Source organism: Xenopus tropicalis, chromosome 7 (genome assembly GCF_000004195.4).
Source record: "Xenopus tropicalis strain Nigerian chromosome 7, UCB_Xtro_10.0, whole genome shotgun sequence".
Classification (NCBI taxonomy): Eukaryota; Metazoa; Chordata; class Amphibia; order Anura; family Pipidae; genus Xenopus; species Xenopus tropicalis.
Window position 1 is genome coordinate 38,716,524 of NC_030683.2, and position 20,033 is coordinate 38,736,556.

General features: G+C 35.4%; 1 protein-coding gene across 1 annotated transcript; it reads left to right on the plus strand.

Moving 5' to 3' along the window:
- The first annotated feature begins 933 nt into the window (after positions 1–933).
- Positions 934–15,128, plus strand: dysf (dysferlin). Its single transcript, XM_031906495.1, has 40 exons — positions 934–943; positions 986–1,089; positions 1,193–1,261; positions 1,365–1,408; positions 1,645–1,727; positions 1,880–1,998; positions 2,116–2,226; positions 2,540–2,717; positions 3,332–3,456; positions 3,630–3,736; positions 4,066–4,258; positions 4,601–4,756; positions 5,183–5,314; positions 5,686–5,849; positions 6,016–6,124; positions 6,465–6,570; positions 6,722–6,852; positions 7,140–7,319; positions 7,478–7,571; positions 7,755–7,832; positions 8,133–8,314; positions 8,404–8,562; positions 8,944–9,042; positions 9,199–9,354; positions 9,575–9,740; positions 9,834–9,907; positions 9,998–10,081; positions 10,305–10,430; positions 10,755–10,910; positions 11,139–11,230; positions 11,476–11,646; positions 11,928–12,076; positions 12,443–12,567; positions 12,679–12,767; positions 12,928–13,023; positions 13,287–13,428; positions 13,657–13,756; positions 14,158–14,324; positions 14,460–14,569; positions 14,812–15,128. The coding sequence occupies exons 1-40, from the start codon at positions 934–936 to the stop codon at positions 15,032–15,034; spliced, it is 4,959 nt and encodes a 1,652-aa protein (XP_031762355.1). The 3' UTR covers positions 15,035–15,128.
- Positions 15,129–20,033: the final 4,905 nt, after the last annotated feature.

Sequence of the window (20,033 nt, forward strand, 5' to 3'; positions counted from 1 at the left end):
ATTTTCATTATCTGTTTACTTACTCAGGATACAGAGTATATACATATGCTTTGCATTTAACTCTAAACCTTTATAATGTCTGTTTAAAGGTTGCTGTATAATAAAAAGCATAACAAAGCATAAATAACTGATTAGTGCAGGATTTAGTATTTTCTTTTGGGCCTCAGCCTCCTACCTTGCCTGCACCCAGAACCATTGTGTTTGTCATCGTGCACACTCGGGTTGCCACCTCACCCCTTTAATACTGGCCACATATTGAATCAACATCCTGCATGGCTAGTTAGCAATTCATTTAGATGCATACTGCATGGCTGCACATAAATCAGTTTTGTCTGCAGCATGCATCTATGTTACCGGTAATAAAGGGGTGAGGTGGCAACCCATAGTGCAGACACACGTTGTTGATATCAGTGTGGCATTAACCTGAGGCCCTTGAGCACAATTGTAGTATTTGTATTTATGCAAAAATGTATATCAAGTAATTGTTAGAAGGTGGAGGCAGATAGAGTTATTATAACAATACATTTTGAGGAGCATACATAAATGTTTAATATATGTTTTGTCTACAGATTGAAACTACAGGGAACCATGAAGATGATGACGTGGAAAATAATCTACTGTTAACAAGTGGAGTAGCTCGGCAGACTGTAACATCTGTTGTTAAAGTCTACAGAGCTAATGATATTCCCCAAAGTAAGTTGTCCTTTTCCTCATTATAATAATAAATGTTAACTCCAAAAAGATATTTTCCTGTTAAACAATTAACGGAATAGTTAACCATATTTTAAAATAGTGTGTGCCCCTGTAATACTATCATTTGAGGCAAATACTATGGATTTCATTTTATAATTCATAGGTTTGTGGTTTAGGGTTGTAGTTCGGTAACAGTAGAGAGTCATTTAGAAATTCACTGTCATATAATAATAAGTGTAGATGACGGAATGTTTGTATTCCTAAAATGATGCTATTTTTTTTCTCTGTTTAGTGGATGATACATTTTTGAGAAACATGAAGGGACTCTTCAGGTCAAATTCCGACAAGAAGAATTTAGCAGATCCCTTCACAGAAATTGCATTTGCTGGGGAGAAGGTAACAAAGTCCATAGATAGATAGATAGATGATATATTGATAGATAGGTAGATTAATTTTTAGAAAAGAATCACTAATTCATTTTAACAAATTATTTTTATAGGTACTCACAAAAATAATCAAAGACAGCTGCAGTCCCATATGGAATCAAGCCATCACTCTACCTATGAAGGTCAGAAGAATGAGAAATATAATATATTTATACTTTTTGTTTTATTATGTTGCTGTGTGTAATTGAACATATTTTTTCATCATATTTTTTTTTTCTTTTGCAGTTGCCATCAATGTGTGACAACATTAGGCTAAGAGTGTATGACTGGTAAGTTCTTTAGCATTTGATATTTTGCTGGATAGATAAACACAGTTGTTTGGGGCATTAAATAGATCAAATCTGAATCTCTAAAAAGTTAAAAAAAATGTATCCACAAATATTTTGACAAATATGGCTATTAATATAAAATAGACACATACTTATTTCAATTATAACACTGTTCTTTGGACTGAAATAGTATATATTAATACATTGTACATTAATGCACTGTATTTTTTATACAGGGACAGAGCAAATAAGAATGACTTAGTGGGAACAGCCAACTTGGCCCTGTCCAAGATTTCTTTACCACCTACTGGTTTGGAAGGTAAGCTTTATTGTTAAATAGAAATAGTTAATATGTTATTTATTATGCCAATATAGTGTTAAATAGTAAAATATCTTTTGGTGTCATGTGAAACTAATAAGAAAAACATATTTTAGTAAATACTCTATTAATGTAGTGCTTCTTATTATCAGGGACTGGGCTACAAGAAGGCTTTTTACCGACCTTTGGACCAAGTTATATCAACTTTTATGGAAGTCCAAGGGAGTTCAAACGCTATCCCGACCACTATGATGAGCTGAATTATGGAAATGTAAGTTTATTGTTTTGCTTCTTTAATATTTTTATTCTATTTATGTTTTGATATTATAAAGTAATAGAATAACACATATGACTGTATAATAATTATTATTATTATATTATTTAACAGGGAGAAGGTGTAGCGTATAGAGGAAGAATCTTAGTGGAGCTCACCTCTAAGTTATGTGACTCCACAAAGATGATAGAAGACATCTCTAATCAGGATGTGCTTGCGGTTGAGGTAATTTAATTGATTTGATTCTTATTAAAACTCTGAGAATGGACAAATTGTTTTTAAATCTCTAATACAAAATAAACATGAAAACAATTATAGATAACATTTCTGCTTTTGCATGTAGCTCATTACTTGCATTTCAGATCTATCCCTCTGAAATTTCAGTTGCTATCTGTTCAGGACATCTCTAATATGATAAGTGCCATATTGTAGAGGAGAATACACATGTATACACAATTCACATACTGACAAAATCCATAAACTGTTTAGAGTGTGTTTTACCACTGTATCTAATAATAATGATTTGTTTTATATACAGAGATACCAGTACAAGCGGAAATACAGCCTGTGTGCTGTATTCCATTCAGCTACTATGCTGCAAGATGCCAGTGAAGCCGTGCAATTTGAAGTGAGCATGGCCAATTATGGCAACAAATTTGACCGCACGTGTAAGGCATTGCCATCAACAACACCGTACAGGCAACCTATATTTGATGGTATGTATCAACCTTTAGTAATGTATATAAAATGTTAAATTGCTTTATGCAGTTCATCAATGACAAAGTTATGTCTTTGAATTGCATGGCAAAAGTAGAACTATGCCATGTTTGAATTAGTCATAGATCATTTAAATCATTTTACTCCTAGATAATATGATCACTTATCAAATTATACATGTGCAAATGTGCTTATTGTTGAATAAAAAACACAAAACATATTATAGACTAACAGTGAAAATAGATGTTTGAGCGTGATTCAGTTTGATGGGAAAGCTTATCTTTAATTCCAGATTTTCCCATAGAGTAAATCAATAAAAACTCTTATGAAATGGGAAAAACTGGAACTTACTAGGAGAAAATTATTTTTTCCTTAAATTGAATCTCACACATAAGTTTTCACATGATAAACCATAAAATAATGTTTACAATACCGGAAGCAAATAGTGCAAGTGGGATAATGCCCAGACCCAAGGTACAACGTTTATTAAGTGGGAACTAGTTATATAAGTGTAGTCTATAAGGCAAATATTAAACTGTATTATTTTGGTCAGTGTATAATTGCTGCTTAGTAATACTTTACTTGATTAACATCTTGCTTTAATTTAACACAGGCGACTTCTACTATTACCTACCATGGTATGCCTCAAAGCCTGTAGTGGCGTTAACATCTTATTGGGAAGATATAAGCCACCGTCTGGATGTAGTTAATATTCTTACTGCCCTGACGGATCGACTAGTAAGTACTTAACATTCCCTGTTTAAGAAAAGATAGCTAATACTAGCATTTGGAACCCTTTTGTGTGTTGTATTGGGGAAATTATCACCAAACAACACCCAATATTATGCTTAGATTGAGAGTTTTAAAACTGAGTTTTAAAATTGTGTGACAATTTAACATTTCTTGTGCAGCAATCTGGCGTATCTTCCATGAAATCAGCGCTACAAGCAAACCTTACCGAGACAGAAGTGGTTTCTATATTGCAGAATTTATTAGACCAGCTTATTGAAGATGCTGGGTAAGTAAAATATAGAATACTTATGATTTATACACATATAAACAATTCTAATACACTCTTTTAACCTCCTGAATAGCATTGATGTTGCTATACATAATATTCATAATTCAAACGTAAACTTGCAAACTTCTATACCTATACAGTATATGTAAATACATATATTTTTGCAGCACAAAATAAAATGGCATGCAAGAGTATATGAAAATGACATGCACTTATACATTTGCAACATTAAAGAAAATATTTGCAGCAAGTATAAACACAAATAATTGAATAAAACAATTCTTACATCTGACAGTTAAATAAAATGTTGATTTTCTAATTTAAAGGAAACCACTGCCTTCTATGGAAGGAAAGAATAATGTTAATGAGTTAGATATGCACCGGCGAAAACTTCAGCAGTCTGTCCTAACCCAAATGAAGGCGGCAGCTGCTAATATAAGAAGGGAAGTAACCGATGTAAAATCAACTCTGCCTGTGATTGAGGAATGGATAGACAGATTACAACATCTGTCTGAAGAGGTTAGTAAAGCACTTATGCTTTATCACTTATGAAAAAATATTGGGCATAAAGTTATCATGATTACAATTTTATTATTAGCATATGAATATTTATTCCTATGTAAAGACCGTACCTTACTGTGTATAAAACTGACATTGTATATAATATTTGGGGCCATCTTTGCTATGGGTAAATCTTACTAATTAAACACAGTGTTTTAATTTAATTAAGCCTGTCCTGACATCTATGTCTTAATAAATTACACAATATTCTGTTTTAACACCTTGTTTAAGCCCTCATAGAGCATGTTTTAAACTAGGACCTAGTTAGTAACTATTAACACTTTCTTTTTTATCCTACAGCCACAGAACAGTATGCCAGACATCATCATCTGGATGATAAAGGCAGAAAAGAGAGTGGCTTACGCCCGTATCCCTGCCCATCAGATCCTCTTCTCCAAGACCAGAGAAGAGGCATGTGGCAAATTCTGTGGAAAGATACAAACCGTATTTCTAAAGGTATTTAAGGTCTTTGGTTATAAAATAAACATAATACATACAGTTTAAGTAAATTCTTAAAAGTGCATACTCAGTATTTGAACAGTAGGTCAGTCTGCCCCTAAAAAGATTTACCCTTAAAGCCGTTGCAGTACTGTGGCTATCTGCATTCCTTATGATGTAGATCCTTATATATAGAAACAGGTGAAATGACAGCTTTGAAAAGGCTTTTGATCGATAAGTTAACCACAGTGAACCCTCTTAGACTTTTAAAAATGTATTATAATGTTTGAGCCTGCAACATGATTAGGTACCATGGCACATTACACTGGCAATGGGAAAACAAGCTGGGGATGTCAGAACAGATTGGTCTAAAGTCACATTGTAACTGATTTCCTGCTCGTAGTTTTTTATATAATAAATGTTCTTCTTGAAATTTTATTTCAGTTCCCTCTCGACAAACAGGAAGGCAGACTTGTTCCAGTTCAGCTGCGTGTAAACCTCTGGCTGGGACTGTCTGAAGCAGAGGGAGACTTTATCAACTCCGTGCCAGGGACCTTTAGGGTCCATGCAGAAATGGTAAGCTTTGTGCATAATTTATATATAGATCCATTATATAAAAGTTTTATTTATTTCACACTTGAGATCTTTATATTGGAATATGGCTGTGGTAGTTTATGACGAATATTTGACTTTCCATTAAATGACGAAGAACCAGCTAAAATGGAACATTAGTCAGTAATGGTATATATATCCTGGGAATGTGCTTTTTTAAGCACATAGTTAGGAATTTCTGCATGCAGCGTATTTTGGCTGCTCATTTATAAATTATATAACTACTGGGAAACTGATTTCATGTATTTCTGTTTGCCACACTTATACCAACACAGTTATGAATGTAGAAAAGATGATGCAACCAATAACGGCATATTTTATTTTTCTTTGACTAGTATGAGAATGAATCACGGATATCAGGTAGATGGAGCTCCAGATTCCTGCTTAATCACCACAAATTCTCTGATGCCACCGGAACTATTAAGCTAAGAAAGAAAAGCTTTGTAGTTCCCGAAGGCTGGAAATGGGAAAGTGATTGGCAAGTGGACAATGAAAGGAGGTGAGTTTTGTGTGAATAGATCAGAATTTACACATTATACTATAGTTACAATACAAGATTTCCTTTATGACACCCCCAAACTTGACACTTGCAGCTCACCATTCCCTATTCAAAATTTGATTGTGTTGTATTTCAGCTCATGTAACTATTGTCTCTTCTTATGCAGCTTACCAAATGAAGATTATAATGAGCACCTAGAAATTACAGAAGAATTGTTTGAAAATGAGAGGCGGCTTCCAAATGGAAAATGGCAAAAAGAAGAATTTACTAATGCTGTAAGTACTTTACTTTGTACGACAGTGGCATCCAGCCCCAAATACACCTATAGTAAATGTGGCTAAGACAAAGTTACTGAAATATTGACTTAGAGGCCAAGACTTAAACTCTAGGATATCTCTGCTGTAGCCCCAGATCTTTTTTTAACCCAGGGCTTTCAGTGGATACACAAGAGATTTGGTTTAAGATATCATAGAGGTCCTGTTCTTCCATATATTACATGGTGCCTGGGGACTTCTAAAGTGCCCTAAATTACATTACATGCTTTATTGTATCATAAGCCTCAATCTTCCTGGCACAGCTTATGTCTTACTGAATAATCTTCTTATTGTTTTTTAGAATGGTGAAAAATCTTCTTCACCAGATAAGGTTGACTGCCCTCATGGATGGATCTGGGATGATGATACATGGAAATCTGATGTTAACCGGGCTGTGGATGAAAATGGTAAGTTGGATCTATCAACAAATATTAACTGTAAATAAATATATATATATATATATATATAGTAACCAACCCTGCTCTCAACAGAACAAGTTAAAAAAGATTTATTGTGCAAGTGAACAAGAACCCTTACTCATATTTCTCCATTGTTTAGGTTGGGAATATGGAAGAGCTTCCACTCCCGATAACCAGCCACAGCACTGGGTTTCATCAGAGAAGACATATCATACCCACCGACGCCGAAGACTGGTGCGCAGGAGATCTAAACTCTCTACTCCCAAAGAGGTAAAATAAAACATAACACTAAAAACTCTGTTGAAAATCTTAATAAATAAGGCAAGAATAATCTCATAATTACAATAGTGAGGACTTTAATAATAAAATAGAGGGCAAGTTTGAGTGGTTTTATGTAAACTTCCTCCCAAAACGTTTAAATAATATTTGTAATGTCCAGGCCATAGTATGTTTTTGATTCTTTAAAATCTTTGAGAATTCATTTTCCTCTGATGTGGTAATGTGCGCCACTTTATTTTGTGCTGGCATTAACTTTTAACTTTGCTATTGCAATACAGGAGGTTATACCCCCAAAGAAAGACAAAGGATGGGAGTATGCTGGAGTGTCAGGCTGGAGATTTCATATGAAGAAATGCAGCACTGACACATTCCGTCGAAGGCATTGGATAAGGACTTTGGTCTCTTGTGGTCAACAGGATGTGTCTTCCATATTTAACCTGGAAGGCAATCTTATACATGTAAGTGGCAGAGTGAACATTGTAAAGCTATTTAAAATATAACTATGCTTGTTATACCTCCCATTTTGATACAGTTGAGTTGTTGCAAGCAATTAAGGCTGTTTGTCACGTTGTTGGGTTTTGTATTGTGTTTTAAAAAATGTATTTGTCTGTTTTAGGGAAATGAACTAAAAGAAGGCGAAAACGACTCTAAAGACAACACAAGAGACTTTTACAGGGAGCATGTTCCTTTTGTTTCCTGTAAATTTGACAGTAAGTATTTTATGCATTCCAGTACAATATTTACTCTCCACTTACTATAAGAATGTAAAACGTCCACAAAAATACATGTATAGTAGTGGATAGTGGGATATACGGAACATGGCTGTAGAAATTTCTGAATGCGTTTCCTAAGAAATGTAAAACATAAAATATTTTTCTTTGTCTTTTCCCAAGGAGTTTACAAGTACCATCTTAGATGTTACATGTATCAAGCTCGTGGTCTCACCCCAATGGACAGAGACAGCTTTTCAGGTAAGTCAAAGACACATGTCTTTTTGGGGGTTTTTTTTATAAGCAAAGGCTAAAATGAAAAATAATTGTATGGTGTATTTAAAAAAGTGCCTATGAAATGAGGACCATATTAAATTAGCATTTCTTTGAACTAAGATTCCTCAGAAGTCATGTGTTTTCTGGTCTAGAAAACAAGGAATTCAGTTTACAATACTTTAGCGAATGCTTATATTTCGTTATATCAATATATATTAGTAATGGTACATTGTCCACCTTTTTTGATGAAACATTATTAACCGTCATGTTCTTTTTATCCTCCAGATCCATATGCTCATGTCTCTTTCCTATACCTAAGTAAGAGGACAGAAATTATTACTTGTACTCTCAATCCAACGTGGGACCAAACACTCGTCTTTAGCGACATTGAAATTTGTGGAGAGCCCCGTGAAATTGAACAGAATCCCCCTATCATTGTTATTGAAATATATGACAGTGACCCAGGGGTGAGTACAATTTATTTTTATTTAACTTACCCTTTAGAGCGGCATAAAGAATTTTATCAGCTAATGTTTTCATTTTTTTGCACATACAGGGAGAAGACGATTTCCTTGGCCGGGGTTTATTTTTCCCAATGGTGAAGCTGGACCCAAATATAAAGGATACGCCAAAACTGTTATGGAGTCCAATTACAAACGGAAAAAGACACTGTGGCGACATTCTTGTGGCCGCAGAACTTTTCCTTCTAGAACATGTAAGTTATTTTACCACAATCACTCTCAATGACAGGGATGGGACAAGGGTAGAAAATTTCATTAAACATTTCCGCTCATATAACTTTATGGCGAATGTCCCATACAATACATATTATCTCCACTATATATATTATATATAGATATATATTAAGTGATCGGGTAACAAGGCAGTTTTTTAAACACATTCTCATAGGCCTTGTCCCTTGCAGGTAGTTGCATGTCATATATTATTTATATTTTTGTAGTTAAGGGTAATTTAGGTGACAACTGCCTATAGATACACTTTAGCCCTAAAAATGGGGAAAGCAAAGGGAAATGTTTATTATAAGTTTATTATAAGTATTACAAGCAAATGTAACATGTGAATATCCTTTAAACAGGACGGATGCATTCTCCCTGTTCTTCCAACGGAGTGTGCACCAAATGTTTATATGGTACCAGAGGGAATTCGGCCTGTGCTTCAGCTGACTTGTATTGAGGTAAATATCAGTCATCCAGATATATAATTGTATAATTCATTGTTTCTTTACTGCTAATGCTCCCAGTTTTTGTTCAGTCTAAAGACAGTTTCCCAGCTATTAATGCACTGTTGCTTATAACTAACTGCATCATGACTTTTTCCTTCCCCATTACAGGTACTTACTTGGGGCCTACGAAATATAAGTCATTTGGAATCTGCAAGAGCCTCAAATCTTATTGTTGAGTGCGGTGGAGAAACAGTTGAAACTGCAATAACTGGAGTATTGGGAAGGAATCCAAGCTTCCAGAGTGCAGTTCTCTTCTTAAAAGTGGTAAGACCTCTATTCTCAGTATTGTAAAAATGACTTACTTAACCATAGTTTATATAGAGTAATTGGTGGCACTGGCATCTTTAGTAGCACAGTGAATAAAGGAAATGATGTTTTCCAAATATTATCTATAGGAACAGTGAATTTTGACCCAACTTGCATTTTAGTATTCCTATCCTTTTAACATTTTAATTTTCTAAACCAATGTACTTTTTTTCTGTAGTATTTGCCACAAGAAGAAATGTACACTCCACCCATCATTATTAAAGTTATAGCCAATAGGCATTTTGGAAGGAAAGAAGTTGTAGGGCAATGTACTATTGAGCAGCTGGAAGACTTCAGCTGTGATCCCTACACTACGAATCAAGATGATCCTCCAGACCTTAGAGGTAAGGCAACTGAGGTCCCTTATAAACCTTTATATCATCAGTCACCGTATGTAAAATCTGGATTCACAGTGTTCCATTTGTTTTCTATTTTAGTTGCACCTATCACTACTTATCCTGCTACTGTGATAGACGTGGAAGGTGCAAAAGAAACTCTACTGGCTAAAGAGGTAATGTATATATTTCCAGAATATCTATGCTGTTGGGCTTTACCTTCTATCTGCCCATTGCTTTTTACTCATAATGTCATGTTTTCACAGGAGGAAGATGATGTCGATTGGTGGGCAAAGTTCTTTGTGTCCAAAGGAGAACTTGACAAGTCTGACCTGTACAATACCCTAATGGTAACTATTATTACACATTTATGCTTTTTGACAGCCTACTTACCCAGTGTTTGGCAATGAGCTGCTCACAGTCTTATAACATTTGTTTTTTTAATCAATGTTTTATGTTGTATAATATAATGTATTAAATAAATGTTAATATTGCTAATATACTATTGGTGTTTGATGGCTCTTGGATGCAGGATCAATGTCTAGTAACAAAAAAAATTTATTATCTGAATAGGTGTACAACTGTGAGTTAGAGAGAGTCCCAGAGTTCCTCGGACTTACAGATTTCTGTCAGACATTCACACTGCATACAGGAAAGGCTAAACATGATGAAGAGCCAATGGTTGCAGGAGAATTTAAGGTATGTGATTATTCCCTATGCTGTATACTTTTTAACCACAAAAACTAAAAAGATGTTACAGATTATACATGTCACATTATACATATATATAACAGACCAATTCCACAGTATTGCAAGCCAAATGAGGTTTGGCTACTCCATACTATATATGACATTTAACCCTTTAAAAAGAATCATATTTTACAGTTTAGGATAATGCAATTTTTCCACAGCTGTAGCTGGCTTATGCACCCCACAGACAAATAATAACAGGCCATCTTCTGGTTGGTAATAAAGAGCACAGGGTAAAATCTTATATATTTCAATACAATTTGTGTTTTGCAGGGATCATTCTGTATTTATCAGCTTCCAGAGGATCCAGATGCCCCACTACCTCCACAGCACTTCCGTGAATTGCCTGATAGTGGGCCTCAGGAGTGCATAGTGAGAGTATATATAGTGAGAGGCATAGACCTGCAGCCAAAGGATAACAATGGATTGGTAAGTAATAGCAGTGTTAAAAATGTCACGGCTCATTTTATTTCCTATCGGGCTTTTGTGGGAGATTATGTGGGATTATTGGGATCACACTGGCACCTTGTTGCAAGAAGTCTGGTGTTGATTCATATAATCAGCTGCTTTTGGCAAATAACTTTACTTAGATTCCATGATGAAATACTAGCTTTATTGTAATTTGTTAGTGCCTAACTAGTTTTATTTTCTCTCTAGTGTGATCCTTATATTAAACTGAGCCTGAACAAAAAAGTGGTTGCAGACAGAGAAAACTACGTACCCAACACACTGAATCCAGTGTTTGGCAGGTAAAGTATCTGTTATACTGAATGTGCTTTATATCATAGTGGCTGAGAAAGAGAGTGTGGGTGTGGGGGGGTGCTTTTATCCATGCTTGTGGGTTCCTGTCAACATCAGTTGGTTTAAAAAAACAGAAATGCTAATTTTTTACATGCCTATAGTAAATGAGAATCTTTTGATGCTTTGTGACATTTGCTTATAATAAAATGTAAAGTAATTTTTTGCCATAAATCTTTAATTTTTATATTTGCAGAATGTACGAGTTAAGCTGCATTTTACCACAAGAGAAAGATCTCAAGATCTCCGTTTATGACTACGATGCTCTATCCGGAGATGACAAAGTTGGTGAAACAACTATAGATCTTGAAAACAGGCTCCTTTCAAGATTTAGAAGCCATTGTGGACTTCCAGAAACCTACTGCACGTAAGCATTAATAATCTAATTGAACATTTTATATAATGATATGGTGACCAATTGTTACCAATAATCCTGCAATAAATTCAGGCCCACATGAATGAAACCATGTAAACATAGTCATACATTTGTATGGGCCCTCATACTGGATGTATCCATTGGGCCATGAGTTAATCAGAGAGATACTGTACATTGATCGCACATGTATGGCCTCTATATGACTTCCTGTCTGTTACTGTGACACCTTCTTCACTGTTTTTGTTTATAAATTACATTTATTTTGTTTTCAGATCTGGAGTAAATCAATGGCGAGATCAGTTGAAGCCAACTGAAATTCTACAGAGTTTGGCCAGATGTAGAGCTTTACCGCCTCCTGTGTATGAAGATGACGGAAGAACCCTGATATTTTCAGGGATGCGGTATACTTCAGCAAGTACTGGTAAGTTTGCCAATAGCATATAAGAAAAGAAACATTTTGCATTGCATAGGCTGTAGTATAAGTTGTATTGCCATGTTAAGGCTGATGGCACACAGTACATATCAGCCTTTGGAGAAACACTTACATTTCCTCCCATTCATTTCAGTTTGAAATGTGTTGCTGCTTGTTCTGGTATGGGGGTAGAACATTTTACTCACCATCCTTGTTTGGTTATTAACATTTAATTCACATATTTTGCCTTACACTAATTAGTCATTTAATAAAATATTTTCTTCTTCCATAATCTTGGTATCTTCCATAATCTTTATATTTTTATTCTGCTAATTCCATTATTTTCAAATTTTACATTATCTCTTAATGTTTCAGAAAAAGAACACATCGGGCCAATAAATGAATGTCTTGCTTTACAAGTCCTTCGTAATCAAGGACTAGTTCCAGAGCATGTTGAGACGAGGACATTGTACAGCACTTGTCAACCCGACATTCCACAAGTGAGTACATTGCATCATCCAAAGTGAAGTTCTAGTGAAACCTGTTGCTCCTTTTGAGCTAAAGACTTACTATTTAGCTGTGTATTCTAACATTTTTGTATTTATCCCTAGGGAAAAGTGGAAATGTGGGTTGATATATTTCCAAAAAGCTTAGGACCTCCAGGACCTGCTGTCAATATTACTCCTCGCAAACCTAAGCGGTAAATATTCCTAAATTCACATAGATTAAATCTTGATGTTAATGATGCATTGTTATATAGTAGCAGCCAATGATTCTACCTGACATTTGGTATTAAAAGGGGGGTTTAATTATTTTTATGCTATTTTATTAAACTTCCATTTATTTCATTTGTACCTTAGGTTTGTTCTACGCGCAATAGTCTGGAACACCAAAGATGTCATCCTTGATGATGTAAACGTCTTTGGAGAGAATATGAGTGACATATATGTCAAAGGGTAAGATATCAAACTATTTTGTAACATTAATTAGTGTATTAACTTTAATAACACATAACCACATATATATATGTATATTATTCTCCAAAATAAATATATAGTCATTATTTAAAAATGGATTTTCAGGACAAATCTGACAATGGCTAGAAGCAACTTTTAATTTCCTGACATGATTTTATGTTTACAGGAAAAAGAGATGTTTTATAGCAGCTTTGTCAGCTTATAGATTATATAAAACTCTAATATATGTATATTCTTTTAAGGTGGCTTGATGGCATTGAAGAAGATAAACAAAGAACGGAAGTACATTACAGATCAATGGATGGAGAAGGCAACTTCAATTGGCGATTTGTCTTCCCATTTGATTACCTTCCAACAGAACAAAAATGCATCATTTCTAAAAAGGTGGGTTCAATAACCTCTTCACTTAAAAACAAACATCCTTTTTTGCAAATTATTCCTCAAAACTTTCTGTACCTTTTTTGTCCCCCAGTCAATGACACCCCATAATTTGTGTCAGTTAACGTTTTGCAAAACATAGATTGAACTGATGAGCCATAATGCATGGTTGTACCAGTTTAACTATGGCTTTAACTTGGTTTATATAATATATTTTTACTTTATCAATTTCAGGAGCATATATGGAGTCTTGATGCAACAGAGATTAAACTGCCACCTAAACTTGTTGTTCAGATATGGGATAATGATAAGTTCTCCAGAGATGACTTTATAGGTATGGGTTTTTATACTTTAATACTAATGAATTAATGTAACTACATTTTGTTCTAAATGTATTCAGTTTAATTGCAGTTTTTTTACTAGTTTGTTAAGTAACAGTGGCAGCCTGCAATACATTAGAAAAAATATGAAATAGGAGCAATACAAATAAGTTCCATAAAAATGATTTAGGGAGATCGTATACTAGTCTGTTTAGTAGAATATAATATACTTTCTGCATCATATTAATGTGCTGCGCCTTCCAATTTTGTTTTCTTAATACAAACCTGGGGTAAATTAATAGAAACTGGTTATATTAAATATTTGTTACATGGTTTTTGTCTGTAAAAAACATATTTATTGCTATTATTAAATGTTATTATTATTAACTATTAAATGTTAACCTTTATTTTCTAGGATGTCTCGAACTAGATCTAAACAACATTATAATGCCAGCACCAGAACCAGAGAAGTGTACTCTGAAGCTAATGGACAATCCTCAAATGGTTTCTTTGTTTAAAAAGAAATCCATGAAAGGATGGTGGCCGTGCTATGTAGAAGATGATGAAAATTATGTTCTAACAGTAAGGAAACTCCTTTCCTATACCTATTCACATATAAGAGCCCTTTATTGAGAGTTATATTGTCTTTTATAAACATTTTACATAAAAGCTAAAAGTATTTTTTCTAACATCATGTATCTCTTTCATTTATTAAAGGGCAAAGTTGAAATGACGTTGGAGATCCTTACAGAAAAAGAAGCAGAAGAAAGGCCAGCTGGCAAGGGGAGAGATCCCCCAAATACAAATCCAACTCTGAGTGAACCAATGTAAGCATCTGGAAAACCCTAAATTAATTCATCTCTATTTATTTAGTCCTTATTTCTTTGTTAAAAAGGGAACTAAACACTGTGTATCTATTATAATGCTTTTTCAGTAACATCTCTAAGAAAGCTCTATGTAACAAATGTGTACATTAACCTTTTCATCAACAGTTGAATCAGTTTTGTTTTAATGATAAAAGCGCTTTACCTTTCCCTTTCGATTAAACCTTGTTTCCTTCCAATTGCAGACGTCCAGAAACTTCATTCCTTTGGTTCCAGAACATATTCAAGACATTCAAATTTATTGGATGGCGTCACTGCTCTGCGTTACTTAAACGAAGAGAAGTCGTGATTGCAGTCGTTGTTGTGCTTTTCGTATTGTTCGCCCTCTTCTTCTTGAAGTTTATCCTGGTAAGTTATTCTTTTTTAGTATTTCTATTTAATACTTTTAACTTTTCAGTTCATTTGTAATGGGGTTATTTGCCTTTGAAATATTTACTCATATTGATGTTTGGATTTCTTAATGGCACTGTAAGCAAAAATTGTAATTGGATGGAGGCTAACTGAGAGGTATAGAAAAGTATAGAAAATATATTTTCTATATTATTTTGGAATCATATTTTTTTCTTTTACTTGGTTAGTAACTATTTTTTTCTTTTCTTGTAGCCTTTGATTCTCTGAAAACTGTAAGAGAAAACTAGATGGCTGGTGAACATAGAAGAAACCACTACCAATAAAAATGGTATGTGGAGCAAGTGGCATGCTAAAGAGACAAGAAAGGGTGGGTGGTGGGCCAAATTCCAATACCAATAAATATGGTATGTGGAAAAAGAAAAAAAGAAGACAGAGAATGGATAATCCTTGGTAACGAAAAATAGGAGAACAAGAATTAATGATGCAGGACTACCAATAACGTTACCTCTGCGGTTTAGGGTGGGTGGTGGGCCAAATTCCAATACCAATAAATATGGTATGTGGAAAAAGAAAAAAAGAAGACAGAGAATGGATAGTCCTTGGTAACGAAAAATAGGAGAACAAGAATTAATGATGCAGGACTACCAATAACGTTACCTCTGCGGTTTAGGGTGGGTGGTGGGCCAAACCGCATAAAAGAGGAGCGAAGCCAAGGAACTTAATAGCAAGATGACAGTTCAGTACAGAGGAACCTGATACCAAGATGTTACTTTGTAAAGAAAAATTAACTTGGACTCTTAGTACAATAAAAGAAGAAGAACTAAAGATGTTGAGATTACTTCTTTCCTTCTTTCTTCCTTGAAACTGTTATTCTTAATGTTAAAACTTTAAATAAAAACTTATAAAAAAAAAAAAAAGATGTTGAGATTGTCCTGAAACCTACAAATCTTGTGGATTCAGGAACCAATGTGTTACCTCTGCAGTTTAGGGTGGGTGGTGGGACAAACTGCAGAAACTGTTACATTTTTGTGTATTACAAAATAAATCAGCTTCCTTAGTATGAACTTCTTCTCGCAGTCCCCTTGTGGGGATTGTACACTGTATCCCCTTTTAAACAGCTATTGCAATGTTTACATGATAAACAGGGGAAAGTACCACTTTTCTGATTACTGTACTTTGTCCTGATACTTTATCTGGGCCAACATCTGCCCTAACCAAATGATCTCTTAATGATGTAACATTATTATATGAGATTAATGGTGACTTTTGAAATGCTGTCACACTAGGGAATTCAACCTTTAATATATTCCAGTGTTAAGTTTGTGAAACTTCAGGGGTGTCATGGTTACTGAAATAGTCTTGTATGGCTTTGCATAGGGTAGCGCTAAATTGTGGGTCAGTTAGGAGTGCTGGTACCATCCTCCAACAGATCCTTTGGTGTACTTGTTTTTGTTCCTCTATTTGGAGGGTTACTAGACCATGATCGGTACATGAGATTGGGCCTATATTGATATTTGTGATCTTTGGAGGAAGGTTGAGTCTGAAAGGGAAAGGTCTATATGGGAATATTTCTTGTGGGAGGGTGTGTAATACATGTAGTCCCTTGCTATGGGGTTTATTGTTCTCTGTGTGTCATAGAGACTTTCTATGTGTAACAGGTGTCTGAATTTTGCTGCTTTGGCAAGTTTGCGTTTGTAGCATGGCCTGGCTGTTTGTGTGTGGTAAGCCTGTGTTGTGGTTTCTACTGTGGGGTCTGGGAGTAGGTTGAAGTCTCCTCCTACTAGGACCCTCCCCTGTTTCATACGATTAAATCTGGAGAAAACCGCTTGTAAGAAAGGGATCTGGTTGTCGTTAGGAGCATAAATATTTATTAGAGTGTACTTCACATTTCTAATAGAACATATTAAAGCTCTTCCACTTGGGTCAAGCCATTCATCTGCAACACTTAAGTTAAGGTCATGTTTGGCAAAAATAGCCACTCCAGCTGTTTTACTTGTGGCCAAAGCCACTTTTACAGTTGGGTAAATAGAGTTCTGGAGGTGCAGTAGGTCTCCTTTCCTACAGAGGGTTTCTTGGACCCAGATTAGGTCAGGTTTGGACCTTTTATGAGGGGAGTTTAGTCCCCTAGCATTAATTGATAAACATTTCATTATCTGGAGGGATCTAGTTTACTGTCTGTGTGAATTGGCCCAAGTTCTGCAGCAATTTGAAGGAAACTCTTTTTGTGTATAAATAATGGCTTTTTATCATTTCTAGTAGCTGGTCAACACCATGTGCATGGGATTATATTCTCCATACCATAAAAATTAACTCTGAGTTGAGACTTGCCTCATGTGGCAGCGCCCGGCCAGGGGCAGGGGCAGCAAAAAGCCATTTCGGTAACTTTAAGTGACAAATTTCTGTTTTTTAAAAAGAAACTTGTCTCTGCTAATGCAGAAAGCACAATTGCACACTCTACACTAGCGATGCAGCCCCACTGGACACTCTCCGGCGCTGTAAAGTTAAATACGGGGGGGCCCAGGGGGGCAGCATCGGAGGAACTGCCTTGGGGGACAGAAACGCACCTGCATTAGGTACCAATTTACAACACCATAAATATGAAAGCCAGGGGCCTACTGAAAACATTGATGCCCAATAAGCTCAGGTTTACCTACGTACGTGGCATGTAGGGTCCCAAAATCAAAATAGTGAATGTGATCTGTCATTTCTTCTACTGTAATATCAACACATTTACTGCATTTTCAGTAGGGTAAAGCTATAAAAAGAAAGTTCATGCCAGAAAGACATATTTTTGTAAAGTACCCATTCTCCAATATGAGTCTTTCTACTCTAAACTCCAAACCGCAAAACTTTCCGAAATTAATCGGTTTTGATAAAATTCGGAAAATTGACTTAAAGCTTGCACTTGTCAGCATCTTATCACTCGTGTTATTAGGTACCAACATAAATCACCTAAATATGAAAGCCAGGGGTATGCACAGTGGTATATGTTTGTCAAAGTACAGTGCATGTAGAGACCTCAAAATATAACTTGTGAATTGTAATTTCTTGAGCTATATTTAAACTGTTTTATAAATATACACTACCTACAGTATATGTTGTGTGGTAAAAGCTACAAAAATGCTGCCCCCGAAACCCATATATTTTTTTTAAAACTACTCATCAAACTACACATTCTCACAAATGCAACATGGGTAAAAACGCTTTTCTATTCCAAACTACTGAACTGAGTGGGTGGGTGTATCAATGTGTGAAAAAGTATGCATAGGTATGCAACATAGGTATGCCATTGCATTGTCCTGGTACAGCCACACAAAGTGAACTGTGGCACAAAAGTGTTCGATTCTGCAAGTCCGCACCGTGTGCATGCGCCTGGGCCGACTACAGCTCAGGACACAGGCACATAAAGAAGCTTTAAGCATAGGGGTGGTTCCTTGGCCTGCATTTATCGGCACGCTAAGAAGCACCCATTTGTGGCAGTGGCCTAATCTGTGAGTTGGAGAAGTGAGCAGATAGAGGGTGCATTTGTGTGTAATAGTTTTTATTAGATACCACAAGTGTTTTGAAAATACTATGGGCCCTATATAAAGCCTACTTCCTAAAGGTCCTGTATTTGTAAATGTGATTGGTATATAAAAGTAGTATTTGTTTATCCCAATCTGGTTCTGGTTCAGCTGCTTTTTTGCTATATAGTTGGCAGAAAAGAGAATGTCTAATAGACTTCTGTGTGTATAGAAATATAGATTTATAGAAAAGACCCAAGAAAGCAACTTGTATCAACTGAACACAGTTAAGGCATGTTCATATTTTAGGCATATTATGGAACATCAAAGGAAAACTCATTGCATAGATTGTTGCATTTAGTGTGCTGCTTAGGGTAAAGAAAAAAGAACTATTTGTGGTTGCTGGTTGAACTATTTGTGTGTTGACTGGTTGATACATGTAAGAATGCATGCGTTTGAGAAAAAACAAAAAATTGCATCTCTTCGTTATGCTGTTCATGATGTTACCTACTGAATAGTTTGAAGCCCAATGACATATGTTTACTGAAGTATCGGGCATATAAAGACCCCCAAAATATAACTTGTGATGCTAATTTCATGACTTTAAAATACTCTACTTACTGCCTGTCTTTTGTGTAGTAAAAGCTGTATATACAGGATCAAGAATGGCTAAATATATCTTTCTTTTGCAAGCTACCAAAGTGCAAAGCTAAGGTAGCAGTTTTCGAAAGCATCGCTCACAATTTCGTGGAAAGGTAACACATTGTAAATATGCACGCCGGGGCTCTACTGAATAATCTGATGCTCATTATGCAGGTAATTTCATGAGAAAGGCAAACTAAGCGCTGGCAAACTTTCTTTCTCTTTATGTATGAATAATGGCTTTTTATTGTTTCTAGCAGCTGGTCAACTCCAGAATGTGGGTTAGACCGAGCGCTGGCACAAGGGTGTTTCTTGCAGCTGGTAACACTACAGCATAGATTAGACTGAGCACTGGTGATTTCTTTCTGTGTTTCATGTACAAATTGTAGCCAAATATTGCTTCTAGCTGCTATGTAGCCTTTAAACTAAGGAACTACTTTCAGGTGTATGTTATTGAGCTGGGGTTTAAAAGCCTCTGAGCTCGGGTGCAGGCACATGTAGCCGATATCCACATAAAAAAGCGAGAGAATGCAAAGTCTCGTATTCGGTTCATTCGGGTGCAGGCACAGGGAGGAGCGTATGGTGCTTATTTTTGGCAAGCATTTTTCGACTTGCCAAAAATATACACCATACGCATGGTGTGGCATTAGTGTAAGGGTATGTGCAGCATGGTCTTACTACTCACAGTGCTGGGGGAGCTTACATATTTTGGCCAAAGTGTGGTACTAACAACTCATTTTTTGTTAAATATTTTTTTAAAGGCAAACCAAGTGCTGGTAATCTTTCTTTTTGAATATCACGAGAATGCCTGAAAAAGAAATGCAATTTCCCATTTTCTTCCTTGAAACTTGTATGCTTACAAATGTTAGTTCAACATTACCACAAAAAAAAACTTTTTTCTTTTTCTGAAC